General features: G+C 34.4%; 1 protein-coding gene across 6 annotated transcripts in view; it reads left to right on the top strand.

Moving 5' to 3' along the window:
- Positions 1 to 22,553, top strand: part of FER (FER tyrosine kinase) — a 372,260-nt gene that overhangs the window by 270,122 nt on the left and 79,585 nt on the right. For all 6 annotated transcript variants that reach the window (XM_019727983.2, XM_019727984.2, XM_019727985.2 and 3 more), the window contains one exon: positions 8,297 to 8,420. In XM_019727983.2, coding sequence (XP_019583542.2) covers positions 8,297 to 8,420 — 124 coding nt within the window. The remainder of the gene's footprint in view (positions 1 to 8,296; positions 8,421 to 22,553) is intronic.

Genomic DNA, 22,553 nt, shown 5'->3' with positions numbered 1-22,553 from the left:
AGCGATATCATGAGGGATATCATGAATAATGTTACTTTGAATACGTATATATATATTGGTGTGCATGTCTATTGGATATACCTGCCTGGAGCCAAACTGCTGGGTAGTGGTAAATGTACATGTTTAGCTTTAATAGAAAGTACCAAAAAACTTTCCATGGTAGTTGCACCAACTTACACCCCCACGAACAGCATGTGAGAGTCTCGGTTACCCTACATGTTACCCTACATCCTTGCCAGCGTGAGGTATGGTCAGTTGTTTTGAACTATAGTTATTCTGTTAGGTATGAGTTACCAAGATATTGTGGTTTTAATTTGCTGTTTTATGACTAATTCTGTTGAACACATTTTCATATGCTTATTGGCCCTTTGGATAAGCTTTTTTGTATTGCTTAAGACAGAATTATTCAATGGGTATGGAGTTTCAGTCATGCAAGATAAAGTTCTAGAGAGATGCTGTACAACAATGTACAAACAATCAACAACATTATACTCTACATTTAAAATGAAGAAGATAAATTTATGAGGTGTTTTTTACACCACAACTTTTTAAAAAGTGAAAAGGGCTCCTATTTATTTTGATTTTTTTTCCTGGATACTGACCGAAGTATATTTTAAAGTAATATATTTATAATCTCATAGAAAGTTTCTTAATTGGTGAGTGTATTTCTGTTCAAAACCTTTGCATAAGTTAAATTCTGACTATGACTAACAAAAATGTATAACTATGAAAACATAAATCTAATTAACATAAGTAATAGGATTACGAAATAGTTCTTATAGTCATTGATATCATTGATTTGGGGACCTTAATGTCTCTAAAATATCTAGCTTAAGATAAATTCAATTTCTAAAAATATCATTAGCTTTTATAAATATTTTTCTCTTATTGAATTTAAATGTGCTTTTGAATGTCTTTTTAACTCATCTCTTTTTTAAAAATCTATCTAAGGAAGCTTGAATTGATGCCTTCTTTTTTTCTCTGCAGGTTTTTCTGTAACAGATAGTGGCATTGAAATAAACATTCCACTGGCTTTTCTTTTTTATCTAAAAAAATGCCATTGTAGTATCTAAATATTTGAAGGGTGTTCCAGCGGGCTTTAGAGACATCTTATACACCTGATTTTCCTGTCTGTTCTTGTCTTTACACTTTAAATCAAAGGCAGCTTTGAGGGGCATAGGAAGGCACAAAATGGAAAACTGAATAGTTTGCCATGAAAGCAGGGAGACAGAGAGCCAGACAGTGGAACTTCTTTGCTTTGGTGGCAGACAGTGAGTTATGGATGGGACAGTGGTAGGGGATTTATACTCTCACTGTATATATATTTTTGTGTGCAAATATGTGCATCAGCCTTAGAACATAAAATTAATTGGTGAATCTACCTTTTCAGCTTCCATTCTCAGCATTAAAAATAACACTATTGAGACCTGGTTCAAAAAACACAGTGAAAAGTAAAATCTTAGCTGAAAATGCACAAAACAATCGTAAGAAGTATTTAAATGAAAGAGATTGTGGCAATCTGGAATACTGAGTAATACCTTAAAACGGGTTTGCAAACTTTCTGTAAAGGGCCAAGTAATAAAATTTTTAGGCTTTGAAGTCCATTCAGTCCCTATATACAACTCTGCCATTACAACATGAAAGTTTCCCTTGACAAACTGTAAAGAAACAAGTGTGGTGGTTTCCCAATAAAACTTTATTTACAGAAAACAGGCAGTGCTGGTTTTGGCCTGCAGGCCACAGTTTACAAACACTTGCCTTAGAATTTCAATAATATCACCAAATTCACCACCTTAACAATAAATCAGGTAAATTCAGTCCCCTCCTCTATAATATGGAAACATCATTTCCAAAGTACCTTCTAGTACTGACAATCTGAGGGTTTGGGAAAGCTGACTCTGGTGTGTGTAGTGGCAGCTCATGTAATGTCTGACAAGATTATAACTGGTGCCCCTTGAACCAGCAAGTTAAAAATACTGTGAAACGCACTCTTTTATTTCATAGAGCTGTTAGCATAACTTGTATCAAGTTATATTCTCAAAGATCGTCTATAAAGGAGAAATGCAAAAGGTTCCCACTATTCTGCAATGTTAGCAGAACACGGCTATTCAGGAACCTTGTCTGAAAGGACGAGTGTCATGTAGTAACACAAATTGGGAAGACCACACACTCAGCTCTGCGTTTGGCCTGGCTGAATTTCACTACTTAGGTACACGCTGTTCAGTACGTATTTCTTTAAACAGAAGAAAATGGAATCAGGGAAGCCAATATATTCTTGGAATCATTTTCAGTGTTTCATCTTCCTCATATTTCCCCACAGCCTGATCCATTTCTAGCTTAGTCAGTCTTTTCAGACCTAATCTTCAGTCTTTCTTTGTTTCTTTTTTTTTTTTCATTGAAGGATTTCAATTTATTTTATGCCATTCTAGGCTTAACATAAGGGGGAGAAAAGCAATCAAATATGTCCAATGATAGAATGGGTACCTTGTGAGGAAGAAAATGTCTCATCACTGAAAATAGTCAAGAAGATGTTGGAAGACATCTGTCATGGTTAATTTGTCACAGAGATTAGATTATATTTAAGGTATCTTCCAACTCTAAGACTGCATGAGTTTTTCTATTATTACTTTCAGGTGTACAAAACAACACAATGATTAGACATTTACACCCCTCACTAAGGGATCACCCCAACAAATGTACTACCCATCTGACACTGTACATAGCTATTACAGTACCATTGTCTTTAGGCTTTCTTTGGATAATTCTTAGTATAAACCCTTCTCACCTCGATTGACATCGAGAGCATTCTCCTGGTTCATCCCTTTCTGTACAATCCATCTCTCCTAGGTATACCTATCCCACGTGTAGCAGTCAGTATCCTCTGCTTCTGTGTTTGCATTGCTTCTTCTTCAAGAGCTTGTTTTGGCTTATCTCCTAGTATGTAAAATCTATTCTGTGTTTCACGGAATACAAGTTGAATCAACAGTCACTGTTTATGTTTAGCATATAGATTTTTCCCCTTATTTTTCATTGTCTGGCTAATAGCCACAACTTTCATCACTACAGGTTAAAAAGCAAACGTTTATTTTTTTAAGTAAGAACTCTGAACAGCGACATAAATGGAGCCCCTCAACTAGCTCACTACAATTTATTATTTGCTTTGATTATTATCCTACTTTAACTGTATACATAAACACAACTAAACCACACTTATCAGGAGCAAATTCATATCCTAAGTAGATCATGACTTACGTATTTTATATATCACTAGGGACTGATATCTCAATTTAATAAATTTTGAAGCTCTTTGAGGGTATATTAAGATTTTGATATGATTCAGTGACAAGAAATCATTGTTGGTATAGCCCTGATGATCCCTTTTCTCCAACGACAAACTGATGACTTAGTATTCTTGTTTATATAATCCTCAGAGCCCCATTAATGATGAACAACAGGTAAGACCAAATTTCCACAGCATGGAATAAGAAACCTTGAAGAGCTGTTGAGAATAACAGCCTTCTATTCTCTTAGTAAAAGTTGGCTGCCAAATAATAATAAAAGTTCTTTTTTATTGTGTCCTACTTGTTGCAGACATTTAATGTATATGTTATTCAATTCTCTAAATAATCTTCTGACACAGGTATTATTTTATCCATTAGGGATCTTTGAGTTGCTAGTACAGAAGATATATTAAAAATTATAGAGATTTTATTAGTTCACTTTATTGAAAAATCTAGAGGGAAGTCTCTCTTGAGGCAATGTCAGATCCCAAAACTCTTCTCTTTCCTTCATTTTTCTGCTTTCTATGGTGACAGCTTCATTCGAAGGCTGCCAATCCTTGTGGTACATACCGCGTGCTTGTACACATCTGGCTGTAGAGAGTGCTTCTTTCTGAGTACTCAAAAAACAAAGTTTCTTTCACCCCTTAAGAATCTCTCTGTAGTACCTCAGTGGCCCCTGGGCCTGTCCCTGTACCAATCACTTGCATAGGGGAATGGACTTCACTGAATGAGTCAAGCCAGGCTAGGACCACCCTTACTGTTGGGGTTGAGGTTAAGGCTGTCCCAAAACGGGAAAGGGCAGTCAGTCTCCTAAAGGAAGGTGAGGTGAGTGAAGGCCAACAGCTGTTGTGCCGCAAACAACCAGGCCCTACTACAATTCCTTCCTCATTTTACATGAAAAATAACTTCAATAACAGGTTGTACTGTTATTTATTGTAAGTATTATGTGCTAGGCACATGCTTAGTGCTTTAGATACATTTAGTCTTAAAAATTGTTTTGAGAAATAAATGGAATCAGTCCTTGTTTTAAAGTTGAGAAAGATTAAACAACTTACCCAAGGCCACATAGCTAATCAGACTTAGGCCAGTCTGATTTCAATATTTGTGTTTTTTTCACCAGGTCATGCTTTCCATGGTAAACCAAAGTCAGCTACAAAAAACCTGTTAAGTATTGTATGGTCTTTAAAATTCATTGCTGGTGAAGAATTCTAGAAAATAATCCATCTATCTTATCTTGCTTTAATATGCAGTGTAATCATACAGAAATAAGCCTTGTTGAGACAGAATTACAAAAGAGATGTTATTATCTTGTTTTGCCCATTTTGAACAAAAAAGATCCTTACTGCAATGGTCAGGTAGGGTACCCTGTGCTATATGCATATATGAACATATACATGTAAATAAATGCACACTGTGTGTGTGTGCTGCATATATGATTATTGTGTGTATCACAAATTCTAAGAGAGGTTCTTTAACTTGGCACTTAATGAAAATGAAAAAAGAATGAGATTAAAGAAGCACATACTGTCCTCTACAGTAACCTCCCAGTGAATACTAAGGACTACCTGATCTGTCTCCAGTTCTTTTTCACTTAATGGTAATAATCAAGCGCTGTGCTTAAGGGAACAGTTCTGGCCCAGTCTGAATTATTTTCTGGGTTTTCTAGTTACATATTCTCTCCCCTGGGGAGTTTATTTCTTGCTCCAGGGTTCTTAGTATCTGTACTTACTCAGGGCTCAAGCTTTCAGTACAGAATCATAATTATTTAATTTTTCCTGGAGGCCTTGCTTCTTTCTCTACAGGGTGCTCCAAGAAGCTGAGTAGGGCTGTGGAGTGGTGCAGTTCTGCTCCTTTACTGGGATCACTGTGTCTGAGGCTTGAAGAACTATAAACTGGAAACTAATTTTTTATTTATTTTAAACTAGAAGTTTCTCTGAGAGAGAAATATTGTTGGACTAACTAAGACAATCAGGCATCCTTCATCTGTATCTTTGGCTGTGCCACAGTATTTGGAAATAGCTACATGTACTTTCCTAGTACTTTACCTTTATTGACTTGGCATCACTTTTTAGCCAATTTTCAATGCCATTTCAATGTTGTCTTCTGTCTATTAATAGATTATGCATTTGTTGTTTTACAGTCATCTCCCAGTATGGCTTCTTTACAAGTCATTTTTCGAAATGATGTAATGTCTAAGGCAGTAGTGTTACGGAAGTGTCTATCAAGATGAGCTCAGAGTCTTAAATATGCTAAGTTTTATTGTTGGAATTTAAAGAATTCATGGCATCCATCAGGCGCCATTGATAAGAAATATCAAGTCATTCTTTTCTAAACATCATTTTAACATTTAACAAGTGCTTAGAAAGCATAGTTCTAACCACTGGAGAAGGGCCAGTGAAATGTTAAAATTAATGAAAAATGAAAAAAAATTAAAAATGTCCTTTATGGGCAGCTTATAAGCTGCAAGAAAAAGGAGATATATACACATTGTTTACACATTCATTCAAGAAATGTTCACTGAGGTGTTATTGCATTAGGCATGGTGTGGTAGGTGCTGAAGTTGCAGTATTGAACAGCAGAGGTACAGCATAGGTACAGCAGAGGTACAGGGTTTGCAATCTGGGGGGTGCAAGGAGGATCTTATGAAGGAGTAAATTTAAAAAGAGCCAGAAGCAGATGGACAAGTGCTGAATATGAACTAACTTGGGAAATAAATAATATTAGAATTCCACAGAACGCTAGAGTTATGTCATATGCTGCCTTAAATCAAATTCCAGAAAAGACGTTTTCACTTAAAAGTTATTCCACAGCTGAAACAAACTGCTATGCAGTTTCAAGGCCAGAAGGGTGCACTTTTCCTAAAATAGACCCATATATATCTAACAAAAGAATTAATATATGTGAATATTGGTCCAAGGAATAACTTGAACTAAATATTGATTTCACGTCCATTTTAGCAGATATTTTGGTACCTATGAAAATTGAGAAATTACTGGTTAACTTTGCTATTTACCGTTGCATTTATGTGTTTTGTTCAGAAAATTAAGTTTAGCTTGATAGAAACTATTTCAATAATCTTTCTAATTTAATACATTTAATATTCTAAAAAAACAAAAGTAAACTGACACCATTAAAATTATTAATCATTTAGCTTGTTAATTTTGTAAATGGTCCACCTAAATTTTTGTAACACTTGATTTGTGAATATGAGAAAAGTTTTGAAAAGGGGAACATTATAAGGAGAGTTTGGCAGGTGCTTATTTTCTAGGTACTCTCATTAAAGAAAAAAACATTAAATCTTTACCTCTAGAATTGTTCCGTTTAAGGAAGCCAAGATCCCTGGTGAAGAGGATAAAAAAGATTAGGAAATGGCAATTAAAATGCTAATTTCTCTTGTAAAAATCTGACTTAAAATCTGAAGCCCTAATAGAAAAGAGAAAGTGTGAAAGATTATTTTTAGAGAACAATCGTTCCAATATACTTTAACTTCTTTTTATAATGCACTACACTGTACACTAACAAGAAAAAATAAGCCATACCCTTCAATGCTATATTAAGCATGAATGAACCGTTTAAGGCTACACTATTTAACATGATAATCACTAGCCATGTGTAACTCCTGAGCCCTTGAGCTTTGGAAATGTGGCTAGTGCTTCTAAAAAACTGAATTCTGAATTTCATTTAATTTTAATTGATTTAAAAATTGATACATGATTCAATTATTGGACAAATTTAAGCATGTTTGGAATAACTTACATATGTGAATCTACTTTTTTAACATTTTATGAAATCTAAATACGGACCAAATATTTCAGATGAAAGTTTGTGTCTAGATTGAGATGTCCCATAAATGTGAAATAAACGTCATATTTTAAAGACAGGATAATAAGATGCAAAATATCTCCACTGTAATATTTTTTTGTTAGTAATGTACAGAATAAATCACCGATTTATTATATAGTATTAGTAATGAGTGTTAGGGAGGAAAATAAAGGAGGAAGAACAGTGTATTAGCTTGAGCTGCCATAACAAAATACCATAGACTGGGTGGCTTAAGCAACAATGAATTTCTTCACAGTTTGGAAGCCTAGAAGTCCAAGATCAAGTTTTCAGTTTACGCAACAGAAATGAATTTTTTCACAGTTCTGAAGGCCAGAAAGTCCAATTTTAAGGTTCTGGTCAATTTGATTTCTGGTGAGGTCTTTTTTCCTGGCTTGCAGATGGCTGCCTTCTGGCTAGGTCCTCACATGGTGGAGAGAGTGGCTCCACTGTAAGTTTTATAATACATGTTGATGAACATTTTTGATCTATTGGCTAAAGAAAAAATACATTATTAAAATCAGTTTCACCTTTTTGCTGTTGTTACTTTTTAAAATGTAGCTACTAGTGAATTTAAAATTACTGTGTCTTGCGTTATATTTCTTTTGGACCATGCTGGTTTAAAGAGTTTCTCTATGAGATCACTGGAATCCATTTGATGTACAAAAATACAATCTGACTTGGCAAGTAAATCTTGTCAAAATTACAGCTTTCCTCCCCACTCTTTCTGCTTCTACTATCAGTGATGGTATTGTAAATAATACCTTTTTTTTTTTTATCAATCACTAAATCTGATAACTAATTCAATATGATTTACTTTATTGTGTATCTCATAATTGAAATCTTTTATTTGGTATTAGAAACAATAAATTTTCTTAGGAAGTTTTAGCAAAATTGGTGAGCAATTTTGACATAGAAGAAGGTATTACTTTGTTTGAATATTATCACGTGTTGGGTAATATGCAATATGAAGCACTTAAAGTATTCATACTGTATCTAGGAAAGTTTATGGTGTCTGCTTTCTAAAAAGATGTGCTCTTTTCGTATTTTATTTTATCTTCACCTTAAACAAAATGGGCAGAAAGCATGGTCAAATGTGTAATGTGTTTTGTTTTGTGAGGTATCTATATAAAATAGGTGATAAATGTGACTTTCATCATGTTTTTATCTCATTGTTCATCTGTCAATTCTTCTAGGAGGTGATTTCCTATCCTTTCTGAGAAAGAAGAAGGATGAACTAAAACTGAAACAATTAGTGAAATTTTCATTAGATGCTGCTTCTGGTATGTCGTATCTCGAGAGTAAAAACTGTATACACAGGTAAGGAGAACATTTTACAAACATTTTCTCATTTTATTAGTAGAATGCTGGAAAGTGATATATTTACTACACTATAGCAATAATTTTTTTTGCAAAACTTATGTATTTTCTTTTTGGTTTTCATATTGTGTGTGAAAGCATTATTTGATAGTTGTTTATGTAGTTTACAGAAACACTTGTTTTTCTGTCTTACCTGAGGTAAGTACAGCTAATTAGACAATGACTTAACCTACTAATTAAAATTTGTGTTTTTATAATCATGAATAACATAGTGGTAAGATATACCACAAGTTAGTCTTATAAGCAGTTCTAGTCTTATAGCCAAATAACATTGCTTCATATGTTAACTGTACTTATTTTTCAAAGAAATTACTTATGAAGTCATGGAAAAACATAATAGTAAACAACAATTCATGGCAGCAAATTTGACCAAGGGTTAAATTTATCACAGTAGTTATTTCAAAGAGAATTTTAGAAAACTTTCTCTAATTAAGACCAGTGACCTGGTCTCATGCTTTATGGGCTGTGGTTATAAGTGCTTATAGCTGGAAATGTCCTTTATTACTAAATGTCAGTACAACTTAAAATGTCTTGCAAAATTCATGTGAGATCCTAAATATGGCTAAGTCTATATAAGCAAAATGAAGTGGGCAATTGATGCAATTTTTATTCATTGGAAATAGTGCATAATACTTTTGAAACATCAAACAGGGTTCATTATCAGATTGAACTATCATGGACTTTATCTAAGCTTGTTTAGTTACTAAGGTATATTTTTCACTGATGTGTTTCATTATGCAGCCTTTGACTTAACATTCTGGTGATGTTATAGATGCATAATTACAGCAAAACAAAGTTACCTTCACTTGATATATGCACTTATTTGATCTTAATGGATTTTTTTCTAATGTAATTTCTCCCCCACATTTTGCTTAGTATTCAGTTTTATTCTGAAACTAAAATTATGGCTATATTTCAAATATGGTTAAATGATTACATATACAGAGGGTGCCAAAAAATGTATACATATTTTAAGAAAGGAAAAAACTGTTTTAAAATTGTTAAAAAAACACACACAAAAAACCTCAATATATACCAATAACAAAAGATGAATACAAGTCATGTTTGACTTCTTCAATTCCAGGAGGTGCTCAAAGTGGTGACCATCAGTGTAATTTTAATACAGTTTTTTTTTTTCCTTTCTTAAAATGTGTATACGGTTTTTTTGGCACCCTTTGTATTTTAAAACATTTCAACAGGGATACTACTCTTCTGGAAATTAAGATACCTAAAACCAAGCCACTGTCATTCTATTTCTGTTTTACTTCCAACGAATAGAGATCAAATCACATTATAATAGATATTTTGAAAGACTTTAAAAAGCATTTGATTTTGGACAAAAATTGCATTATTCTAATTTTATTAGATGAAAACACTTTTTGTTAAAAGTAACAAGAAGGGTTTTTCCCTGTATTGAGAGGAAATCTATAATTTTGATTGCTCAAGTTGTTAAAGCTACGTTGGGTATCAGATTCTCTACTATAGTTATTCATTTTGTCTCAGATTTTCTTTTCAAATCATTAGACTATGGCTTTAAATAAATATACATTATTGACACTGTTTCACTAATTTGTCAGTTACCAGTAGCATTCTTTAATTTCTGTTGCCTTGTGGTTGAGGGAACTGTTGTTTCAATTTCTTGTTCCTTTTGTAGTTATTGCTTTTCTTTCAAATGGATGACTGTATATTTTTTAAGTGTATATATCATCAGAATTGAAATGGCAGTTAGCTTTTAAAAATTTATCCCACTAACCATATCATAACATTACTTGCTGTAATGTTATTTTGCCAGTTTGCTTTTTAAGAATTTTCACAAAATTTTGAAAGTCAACCCATGCTTGACCACATAACCCATGCTTGTGCAAAGTCCTGTACGATATGCCTGCAGGGAAGGTTCCTGATTGAGTGTCTTGAACAGTGTCTCTGAGAGTAGGTTTGGAAAATAGGTTTCAATGCCAAATTTCAGTGACTGTTAGTGGTTCTCTCTGTTGTGCATTGAGAAGGATTCCAGGATCAATAACAAAGATCCCAGTGACCGATTAGTCACATCTATCAGGCTGCTGATGAGCATTAAAACCCAAGCCCCAATTTTGTCACCTGAAGCATTATGTTGTCATTGTCGTTAATACTTTTCTTTCTTAACAGGATTTTTCTTACTGGTTATATTATAGCAACTGTTCTTTCTTGACATGATTCCTCTTACTAGTTATATTATAGCAACTGTTCTTTTTTGACATGATTTTTCTTACTAGGTCTATTATAGCAACAATATAATTTTTTCTATAATTACTTCCATTGATTTTTTTACAAACTATTTGCTATTTTTATTTTCCTTGTTAATCATGGTTATTGAACGAATGTTATGTTTTATCCCTAGCCAGTGATCTTTCTTTCATTCCTCTTTAAACATATAACTGCTCTTTTGGATGAAATCATTTATTTTTTTCTTTTCATTTTTGTACCTCACCAATACATGGCATTGTATTGAGAAAATAACTCATTCTTTGGGTTGAATTTTTTATAGAAGTGATTTGTGCTATAAAACCTTGTTCCTTATGGAACTATTTCTGTGGTAGCAGTAATGATTGCAGTGGAGTTTTAATTGATTTATAGTTAAAAGATACACTCAAGACATTTTTTTTTCTTCTAAGAAATGTCAAAAATATGTATATAGTATTTATTACAGTGAAAAGTATTTTTCCTCATTGGAAAAATTTCCAATGAAATTTTTCACAAATTAATTAATCTAAAAGATAATTAAAAGTTTTATTTTTCAAGTATTGAAGAAATGCACGAAGACCCTCTCTTGACATCCCAAAATATTACTAAAATACATGTATGTCTGTGAATTATAAAGTCTTTGTCCCACAAATCGAAGCAAAAAAATTTTAAGTGCTTTAAATTTTATATGAAGTTATAAATTTTATCCTGTTCACTGATTAGAAGTCACTGGAATTCAGTACTTGAAAATATTTCTCATTGTTTCTCCCCCAAATAGTGTCTTAACTATTGGGGACACATTTTCTTTCTTTAGCTTTGTTTTATTGTTTTGATTACTATGAGAAGAGCAGAGCAATGTTTCATTATAGGTAAACAAGTATGACAGCTATAAAATGGAAACGATTAATTGCATAAAGAAATAGCTTCCTTTTGGAAAATGTCCTTACAATTTCCATTTAACTTCCAGGAGGGTTCTCTTGATATTTATTGTAAGTTTCTAATTGAAACTATTTCTGTTTATAACTGAGAAGTGCTGAATATTTTGCATTTCAGTTTAGTTGAGTTCAACTGCATTTTCTCTAGAATCATTTTATAAGCCAGTGTGAAATTTTCTTTCCTACTTGTACTTTATATGAATATTTGAAGTATACTGATAACATTGGGGGGCGTAGGTGTTTACTTACAATGACATGTTATTAGATTGTTAGATGTCACTCTAGAAAAAGTATTAAACTTGATTAGTTTTGACATTAAGTGGATTGCAGGTTGACATACTAGATTTAATGGTAATGGCATTTGTAGTTTTATTGCTGATGAATCCTACTGTGAGATTTATTTGTACTTGTGATTATTGCTAAAAGTTGGGTTTGTGCCGTGTTCTTTGTTTGGTGTCCGTGGAAAGTAAAAGGAGGATAAACTCTTGATTACCATGTATTTGAGTTACGGAGCATAATCTATGGGGAGTTTTGAAAGTATTTCTTAATTTTATGATATTCTAGGGTGTTGTCAATACCAGAAAACCTGTTTTTGAAGGAGAGATGTAGAATATGATTTGTTTTTCTAATTTTAAATCTTGTTCTGATTTCTCTTTGGTTTTGGTTGCTCTACCACAATGACTTTTTGTTGTTCTTATGGAGTAAGCTAAACAACTCTACAAATTAAAGTATATAAGACTACATTTATTTGATCGTTAGTAAGGGTTTTTTTTCTTTTCCATTGAGAACAATGGTATTAGGTTAGTGCAAAAGTAATTGCGGTTTTTGCAATTGTTTTTAACCTTTTAAACCGCAATTACTTTTGCACCAAACATATATGTCCAGTACATCACAAATGTGAACAGTTGCCTACTCCATGCCAGGGTGATATTAACATGAACATCATGGTCCCTGCCTTCAGATGGGTGTAACAACAACAAATAATAATAATAATAATAATAATGAAAAGGGATAATCCATTTAGTGATAATATGTATGAAATAGTATGGGAGTAATTAATATCCAGAGGGTCTAATAAGACTTGTCAGGATGGGGGCTAAGGTGGGAGTAATCATAGAAGGTTTTGCAGAGGACACTGTTTGAGACTTGATAGATGCGTGTGTTCTTGAATAGAAGGGGAAAGAATATTCCAGCTGAAGGAAACTTGTTTGCAAAGTTACTGTTTTTTTTTGAACTCCAAAGAGTTCGCTATTATAAGAAATCCTGGGGCTGGTTAGGTAAACAGGGTTATTCTCACCAAGGGCCATATATGCCATTTAAATTGGCTAACCTGTAGGAATGGTTAGCCATACATTTGAATAATTTTGAGAAAGTTCAAATGCTAGTTTGTAGCTGGAAAAGTAATTTAAACAAAATTTATAAAGCCCTGAAAAATGTATAATTTATGAACATGTGTAGGTATGGGACCAATTTTATTTTTCAGTTCCATTGGAAAAACTCAATTAGGAAAGCTAAAATTGCCCAGAAAAGAATAATAATATTGCACTTCACTTAAATATGTTCTAGAAAGAGATTGTTTCATCCAGTTATTTTTGGTAAGGCTTAGGCATGTATGCCTTTTAAGATAAACGTAAGATGCTGATTCTGTCTTACCCGTGTTTTTATATTTTATGAAGGTAAAGATTTGGTCTGATACTGATCATTTACATTGTACCCCTTGATTCTTGAGGGTTTTGCTCTATTTTTTAACTGCATCTGATTACTTAGCCGCTGAGCATTGCCTAAACTCTGAATGTACTGAAAAGGCATTCTTGTGCTTAATGCATCTTCATATCAGTAAATGGTAAGATAGAGAAAATATGCAAATGAAAATATTTTCTTTAATGTTTTTGAACCTTCGGCTTTTCTGTCTCTCGAGATCTGCCACATTTTCAATAGAAGGGACTTTAAGATCATGTTACAGAGTTCATTGAGACCCAGCGAGATTAAAGGAAGGTCACCTAGACAATTAGTGGCAGGGCCCTGGCTAGGTCTTAGTGTGCTGGCTTCATTCTGACACATTTCCAGTCATCCCAGCGCCATCATTTTACTCCGTCTCATTTAAGCACCAGTAACCCTAACAACTGATAGTTATTGATGGTGTGCTGAGCACCAGGCACTATGCTAGCTACGTGCTTTACATGCAATATCCGAGATGGTAAACTTCACGAGGGCAGTGATTTCTGCCTGTATTATTCATGTTGGATTCCAAAATCCAGGAGCAGTGCCTGGCACCTAAAGGTGAATGAATGAATCCTCAAAACAACAGCAGGTACTATTATCAGGCCCATTTTACACAGGAGGAAACTGATGGTTACGGAGGTTAAGTATCTTACCTGAAAAAATATTCAAAGAAAGGGTGTATTCAGATCCAGGATGTGGATCCCAGCACTCTGTTTCTAGAACCCACACCCTGAATCACTACACTGGACTTCACTGTCTTCCGTAAGAAATGTATCTTCTGACCAATTAGGAGATTCGGGGCAGGCGGCCAGATGGCATTTGGTGTAATGGCTCAGCTTGTATTTAACATCTGTACTCTTTATGATCATGAGTAAAAACAGAAGAGCAGACTGAAGCCTGTGAAATGTAATTTTAGAAAGATACCAAGGTGGTTTTTCTGTTGTTTTTTTAAATGAGCAGTAGCTGAAATGCAGCAGTATTTTGTGATTGCTTCTCCACTTAATTAGAGCTTGAAAATTTTTTTCATGTTTTTATACACTATTGTTTACATACTCCCTTCTGCTTTATCTGTTAATTAAAAAGACAGGATTAGCATAGAAATGTGATAATCTCAGTTAGTTGACTAAGCATTGATGACTGATTTTCTTGTTCCAACATTTGATTATAATTTTGAATATATTAAGCTGCACTTTTATTTTTAGCTTCTAAACCAATTTTGCTACAGTAGAGTACTGTTCAATGATTTAAATGTGTCAAAAGCACACAGTCCTTCGCTACTTTAGCCTTTTTTTCTAGTATAGTTTGGTATTTGCATATGCAGTGTGATTATACAAAAGATATCACAAGAACACCTTTCTAAAAGTTATTTATCCTGCTACTTTATTCAGTGTCAGAATTTCCCATCACTAGTTTCATTTTAATTAAGGATTTTTCCCTAAAGTCACATGTATGCTTCCAGAAATGAAAAAGGAGGCCTTCTCATATTAGAATCAATTAACATGTTGATTTGAGTTCATGTACCAGAGTATCTAGCTGCTTGTTTAGAAAACAAAAGTGAGGGATTTGGGGTAAAAGGTCAGAGGATAGATAAGTTTTGATTTATGGTTACTGGTAGGAAAGATGCAGCACATATAAGACTGTTCAGGAATTCAGGGCAGTCCAGTCAGCAGAAAGACAGTCCTTGAGAGTGAGAGGAGAGGAGAATAAGGAGAGAGAAGTACATTAAAGCTATTTCATAGTTTGGGCAGGGCTAGCTTTGTCTTATGTTACATAGAAATGATGAACACTGGCCTATACCTCATTCTCTATGATTTCCCACTCAGTTAATTACAATAAGTATATTTCTGGCTCAGAATGTCACAGTGACCTTTTACATTAAACAAATACAAATGGTTAGGGTGCCATTTTCTCTTAGGGTCTATTTGATCACAAAGAACAGAAAGTGCTTAAGCGAACTGAAGCCCTCGGAAATTTATTGTAAGAAAATAGAGTGATCTTTCAGAACCCAGTAACAGGAAGTTCAGCCAGGCTTGAGAGTCGTTAGCCTTAGGAACCAGGAAGGAGTCAGGGGCCAAGGCACCACCTCTTTCTGTGTTTCCCTCTCAGTTCACTTAGTCTTTAATTATTTCTTCTTGCTATGCTACTGCTGCATTTCCCTCTTGCTCTGAAGACTACATTCCTCTGCCTCATTTGCAAAGGACACTCATGTGACATTTGAGTCAATATAACCTTCCAGGCCTAGCATCTTCAGATAATTAGTCTTTTAGAATTGATAAACCCAGCTTATATTAGGTGTCTACCTCTGTTTTAATCAATAACATGGCTAGACAGGAAAGAGAATGCAGGGTCCCTGTTACATAGATTTATAGGAGCTGGTCTCTGTGTGTGAGGAGATAATTCTCAGAGGATGAGACATGTACTGCGCAGCCTCCCCGAAAGATGGCTATCGTGCACTCATTGAGTGTTTACTATTTGGCAAATACATTCATTATCTTATTTGGTCCTCATATTCCTATGAGGATGGTACCATTTATCTCCATTTCACAGTAGAACAAATTAAGCCACACAAAAACGTAAGTAACTTGTCCAATGTCATCCAGCTGGTAACTGGAAACTCCGAATCTAGATCACGTTATTGACAAAACCTGTGAAGTTAATCAAAACGTTTAAACTATGTTGTAGATATATTTTCCAGTTTCTTCCTTTTTGTGGATATCAACCACCTGGACATCTCTCTTACAACACAAAGCTTAAAACCATTTGTTAAATGTGGATTTACAGATAACTTCATTGTAGGAAGAAGAATCCTTTATATTATAGGTCTTACCTCCTTATTTTCCCGGGATGATTCTTTTCCACACAGTCCCATGGTATAGGGCTGTCAGGTTGACTTTCCTACACTCGGTGCATGTCGTCTTCTTGGCTCCTAGCTGATACAGAGTCCACACAACAGGCAGGAGATCATCTCCAAACCAAGGAGTTGGGTTCATGATTACCCCAGAGATCTGGGTGGCCATTGGTTGAATTCATGTTCTCAAGTCAAACCTGATTTATGTTAAACAGCTAGCTTTTTCTAGTTAGGCTTAGTCAAATGGAAATGTTGGCTCTGAGGACTCCATTAGAACACAGATGATACAGAAACAAGCTTAACCTTCTAGTTTGTCCCTCTCTCTGGCCTCCAAGGCCGGAGCAGAGCAGGGAAGGAACCATAGAACTCTAGGCTGTGCCATGTACTAGGCATTGATTCATCTCAGTTATTTTAAGAATTACTGGGGGTTCCTCCCCAGTTTTTGTTTTTAAATATTTTTTGAATTTTATAAAATACAAAAGCACTATGAGAAGCCCTTTTCATTCCCATGTTTCCATTTTAAAGTGTTTCTGTGCCAATCCAGACTGTCTCTGCATTCCCTACTCTAATAGCCATGAAGCCTAGCATTTGCAGAGCCATTTAGCAACTTCAGCAATTAGATCACAGATTTGGCATCAGAATGCTCCGTGTTTCATTCCTGGCTTATTACAACATATTAGCTAATTTTTTGTCTGTCCTTACTATGACCTGACATTTATTTTATTTATATCTACATATATGTGTAGGCATCTATGTATATGCACAACAGTGATATATATTTATTTACACACACACACATACATATACTATATGCATATACCTATAAATACACATATATGCATATACATATAAATAAAATACTGGTCTACTTTTTAATCTCTATCTCTCCTCAGTAGGATAAAAGCTCCATGAAGATACTGACATTATTTTGTTCATTCCTCAATACAAAAAACCATTATCAGCATTTATTTGGTGCTACTCAGTACAAATTTGTGAAATGGCTCAATGAATGAAGTTACCTCTATGCTTCTGTTTCTTCCAATATAAAATGAAGATCATCTCTCTGACACAGTGACTTGGGTTAGAGAAGGCAAGGATAGTGAGTAGGAAAGGAGCATCTCAGGACTCTCCACTAGGAAATATCTGCACAACATTTCATGGGGACTGCAGCTTAGCAAGAAGAGACCACATTTGTTTATACCGTTGTAAGATTGGAGTCAGTTGTCTATTTAGCCAAAGATACAGAAGCTTTTCAGGAAAGGATGGCCACATAAAGCAAGAGCAAATGCAGGATATCTCAGTTCACTTTACCATGGTCCCCAGAGTTTCTAACGATAATGCTGTCTGAATAGGACAGGACCTTGCTGAATCTGAGACACTCATTTTCCTGACACCACTATGGTGTAGAGCTCACACCATTCTTGGAGTACTTATACATCTGTGTGAATTTGTTTAATGTAATGTTTTAAACATTGGGTTCTTCTGGTTCTTGTACCAAACTTGGTGTCAGCAGGCCACATTCTGATCCTGAGAAAAAGAGCAAAGTTAAAGCGTCAGTATCTCTAGGCAGCTTATGTCGATCTCCAGCCCATTTCTCCACATCGGCTACCTTATTTTCATTACCCTTTTAGCTATGTCTTCCCAGTCCCGAGTATGTGTGGGCCAGGTGCTCCTGTAGATACTGTGGCTACAGTGATGTAGGGGAGGAAAAATAATTTTCCCTCTACCCTTCTAGGTTCTTGGTTGAGACCCCTCCCCCCCACTGTAATAAAAGACAGATTAATAGGATAAAAACAAACCTAAGTGTAATAACATGTATTTCTCCTGTAGACATGGCAGATACCCAGGAAAACTGAGTAACTCCCCCAAATGGCCCAAGCCACCACCTCAAATACCATCTCCAGCTAAAAAGCAAAAAAAAAAAAAAAAATGTTGTGGTTGGGGGAGGCCAATTATGTATGGGAGGTAACCAGGAAAAGCACAGTAAACAAGGGTATGTTGTTCCACAGATTTAAGTTATTGTCTCCATTGATAAGTTTCTAGAGATTTAGTCATTACCCTCTTCCTGATACTACATATGGAGATTTTCCTTATAAATGTAAATGTCTCTTACAAAAGCGTAACTTCTCAGTTTTCAGAGCTTCTCTTGTGTGTGCTGTTTCTTAAAAACAATCAGCTCAAAATCTTATGCCAAAGAGGTGCATTTTGGGGTGGCAAATTCTGTTCTCCTTTAGTGGTGAATGGAACAAAGTTCTGCCATTATGGAGATTGCCCAAGTGAGGGGAAGCAGATAATAAATGTATTTTAAAAAAATAGTAAGTGTGAAATATACCACATGGTGATAAATGATAAATGAGAGTAATAAAATAGGATAAAAGGGAATGGGAGTGTGGGGTTGGGCACTATTTTATATAGAGTGGTAAGAGAAGACCCAGTAGAGAGAAAGGAGTGAGCCATGTAAATATTGGTGGGAAGAAGCTTCTTAGGAATGAGGTGTGACCAAAGAAAGACAAGAAGGGAGACAAAAAAATGAGGTTAGATAGTTATTAGGTGGCTAGCTCATGAAGGTCTTGAAAAGGGCTCTGCTTTTAGTCTGTATTAGATGGGGGCCTTTGAGGAATGATTTGAGGTGTTTGAAGAATCAGTTGGAATTCTTTTTTGAAACTACCATGTTTCCCCCAAAATAAGACCTAGCCGGACAATCAGCAGTAATGCGTCATTTGGAGCAAAAATTAATATAAGATCCGGTCTTATTTTACTATAATATAAGACTGGTCTTATATAATGTAATGTAATGTAATGTAATGTAATGTAATGTAATATAATGTAATATAATATAATATAATATATAATATATTACTCGGTCTGATATTAATTTTTGCTCCAAAAGACACATTAGAGTTGATTGTCCAGCTAGGTCTTATTTTTGGGAAAACACGGTATAAGGGGGCAAGTTCAGAAGCAAAAAGATCAGTTAGAGAGCCATTGAAATAATCTAAATGAGAGACAGTGGGAGTTGGAGTAGGATATATTAGTGGTGGAGTAATGGCCAGATTCTGATGTATGTTGAAGGCAGCCGCATCAGGATTTGCTAATATAGCTAATATGTAACAGAAAGAGGGAGTGAAAGATGACTTCATATTGTCACAGAGACTTCAAACAACAGTCTTTCTCTATTATTGATTCGGATCACTCTATGATACTCTCCAATGTTTTATTTTCTATAATTTTAATGGTATTACTTCAAACTGTAATCAACAAAACCAAAGCATAACACTTAGTTTCTTTTTATTTGGAGACTACTAGGTGCTAAGAATTGTGCTAGTACTGGTGATACAGCCAAGACTGAACAGAGTACCACACTGGCATTTTCGTGTTACTACACTAACATTATAACTCTTGCAATGGAAAAAAAAATAAAGGAAATGACCTTGAAATGAATGGCACTCAAGATCTGATCTGCAGTTGTTTGCATTTAAATTGGACATTTTACAAATAAGCTATTGATGCCTTACAAAGTGTACCTTGCAAATAGTCTCCTAATTCATAGACCCATTCATTTAAAGAGATAAGTAAAATTGAATGTATGCATAATTTATAGTGGGTAATATTTTCCCCCGGGGCCTCTGGTTTTATGGCTTGTAGATTAATACAATTGATTGTTATTTACAGGAACTAATAACTCAGTAGTGTTACTAGTAAATAATGCCAATGGATCATGGCTGATTCTTGGAGAATTAATGTAATTTCTAGAACTAGTGTGACATGAAAGGAAAGATGTTATTCACGTGTATTATGTTTACATAGAGGCCATTTCCTTCTAATGTAAGATTATGTACTATAAGATAAAATGACTGACCTCTCATAGTACATATTAAATTCTTTTATAAAATAGCTTAGAATAGTTACTATCTGTGGTCTGGTACACTTATTTCTACTTTTTATGTACAGATATTTTTATTTTAGAAAGGAAACACTTGCCTATTTTGTTTTCTTAAATTGACCTTTCTAATGCTGACTTTTCATTTCACAGTTGAATTGCTTTTTGTGGGGAAGGAAATAGTGCAGATCTTCTGTGAACATTTTTCAGTGGGTACTTTTCATATAGTAGGAGTTTGATAAGCATCTAACATATGAATGAATGAGTGAATGAATGAATTAATGGGTGAGTAAATGAAGTAGGTCTTTTATCTGCTGTCCAAAGTGCTGATTGAATGCCATCAGATGACTAAGGACTTTCTAGAAAACTAATCAAATTGTTCACCCATGAATACTCATCTTCCATTCTTATTTTTAACTTCATTCATTTCTTTATAATGCATAAAGCAGGAAAGAAGGAACTATATCTGATGCTAACCTGTATGCATTATGCAAATGGACCAAAATTCTTTTTCTCTCATGAGTTAGTATGAAGACTTTAAGATGCTTAGGGCATTTTAAAAAAAATGTCTCAATGTGATTATTCCAAAGACCACATCAGTCCTCTTCTCAAAATACTGCCATCCTCCAAGAGTCACAAAAGGTGAATACTATCCTGTTTCAATCTATTTTTCATCTAACAGTATTTATTTGTTATATTACCTGGTCCTATCTCAGACAATGATCAGGGCTAAAGAAAGCAGCAGTAGTTGATAACATGCCAGAAACTATTAATTTTTAACATACGCTTTGAAATAATTGGCAGTAAACAACAGATGTGTTATGTATTAGGGTGCTCAGTCGGCACATGTTTCATTTAGCCTCTCTCCCTTACCTTCCCTCTGTCCATTCATTAGGTACATCATGTGAAAACATGAATGCTACGGCTAGAAAAGTGCCAGGGTATTTAGTTCCTTACCATGTAAGATAGCATATAACAAGTAACTTTAATTCTCAGTAAGTAATATTTCTCCCTTCATTCATAAAATTCCCATAATTCCTTTTTTAAATTAGGCTTCTATTTACTTACATAAATTAATGAGGGAATAAAAGTAAAATAATTATATCTGCTATCTGAGAACTTTTAAAACCCGAGGCAGGTCATAACCATATAGCATGATATACAAATAATCTATAAACCTCTTTATAACCAAATGAAAGCATAATTGATATGTAATTAAAGAGTCCCCTTTTTTTAATCACACTGCACCGTTATGAATTTTTAAGACTTATTTTTCTCAAATATATGTCTTGTGAAGGAAAGAAAATTATATATTTTACATCAAATTTATTTTTAAATATATATCCTCGTAGAACTGATTATTGGGTTTTCTCTATATTTGCTTTTATGATATCATATAAACTTGCCTCTGGTGAAAATTCTATTTTATTCATAATTTCTAAAGCCTCTCTATATCCCACAGTTTAAATCAATCAAAACCATGGACTGAATGTCTTCTTTGTAAAAGGCCTTGTTGAGACATGCTCCCTGATCTAAAGGAAAATGAGAGAAGTTTAAGATACAAAAAAAATGTTGATAATTTGATAAATGGTGCATGGGGGAGAGGAGTGAATAAGAAACAAGGACTTTTATAGTAGAAAGACAAGAAAATGGCATGTAGTGGTCTCAGTTGTAAGAGCCACCCAACAAACATTGGATAATTTATTGGATTTCTTGATGTGATTAGCTGAATTAAAAATAAGATTAACTCCCAAAGTATTTCTTAATTGGCCTTTTACCATATTTAGCAGAACTTGAAAACGTTTTATTTTTTTCCCCTAATGTTATTAGAGAATCTTTTGTCTACTTTGGGAGCATCTGGGTGTTGAAAAGCAGTCACGTGGCAAGTGTTCCTTAATGTTATGTCACTTGAAGTTGCTAAAAATTTACTTAAGTTCTTTGTCTATGTCAAGCACATTGTTGGTGCTGCGGATAACATGCTGAGCCAATCAGATGGCGTCTCTGTCTTCATGGAGCTTAAAGTCTCATGAATGAGACACACACTAACAGTATTCATATAACAGCATTTAAAAGTGGGCTATGACTCCATCGTGAGACCATGAAAGGCACCGCTGGAGACATGACATTTGAACTGAAAATTAAGAAGTAACTAAAGACTGAATGGCAGAATATATTTGCAACAGATATGTCCAATGAGGGGTTAATATCCAAACTATATAAAGAACTTGTACAACTCAGCATAAAAAAAAAAAAGAAACCCAATTAAAAAATTGGCAGAGGACCTGAATAAACATTTTTCTTTAGAAGACTTGAAGATGGAAAGCAGACCCATAAAAAAATGCTCAACATCACTAATCATCAGGGAAATGTAAATCAAAACAATGCGATATCAACTCACACCTTTCAGAATGGCTATTACCATAAAGATAACAAATAAGTGTTGGTGAGGATGTGGAGAAAAGGGAACC

The sequence above is a fragment of the Rhinolophus sinicus genome, linkage group LG03, assembly GCF_036562045.2.
Source record: "Rhinolophus sinicus isolate RSC01 linkage group LG03, ASM3656204v1, whole genome shotgun sequence".
NCBI classification, from domain to species: domain Eukaryota; kingdom Metazoa; phylum Chordata; class Mammalia; order Chiroptera; family Rhinolophidae; genus Rhinolophus; species Rhinolophus sinicus.
The sequence above is the reverse complement of the archived record's forward strand: the minus strand, read 5'-3'. Positions and strand labels throughout refer to the sequence as shown.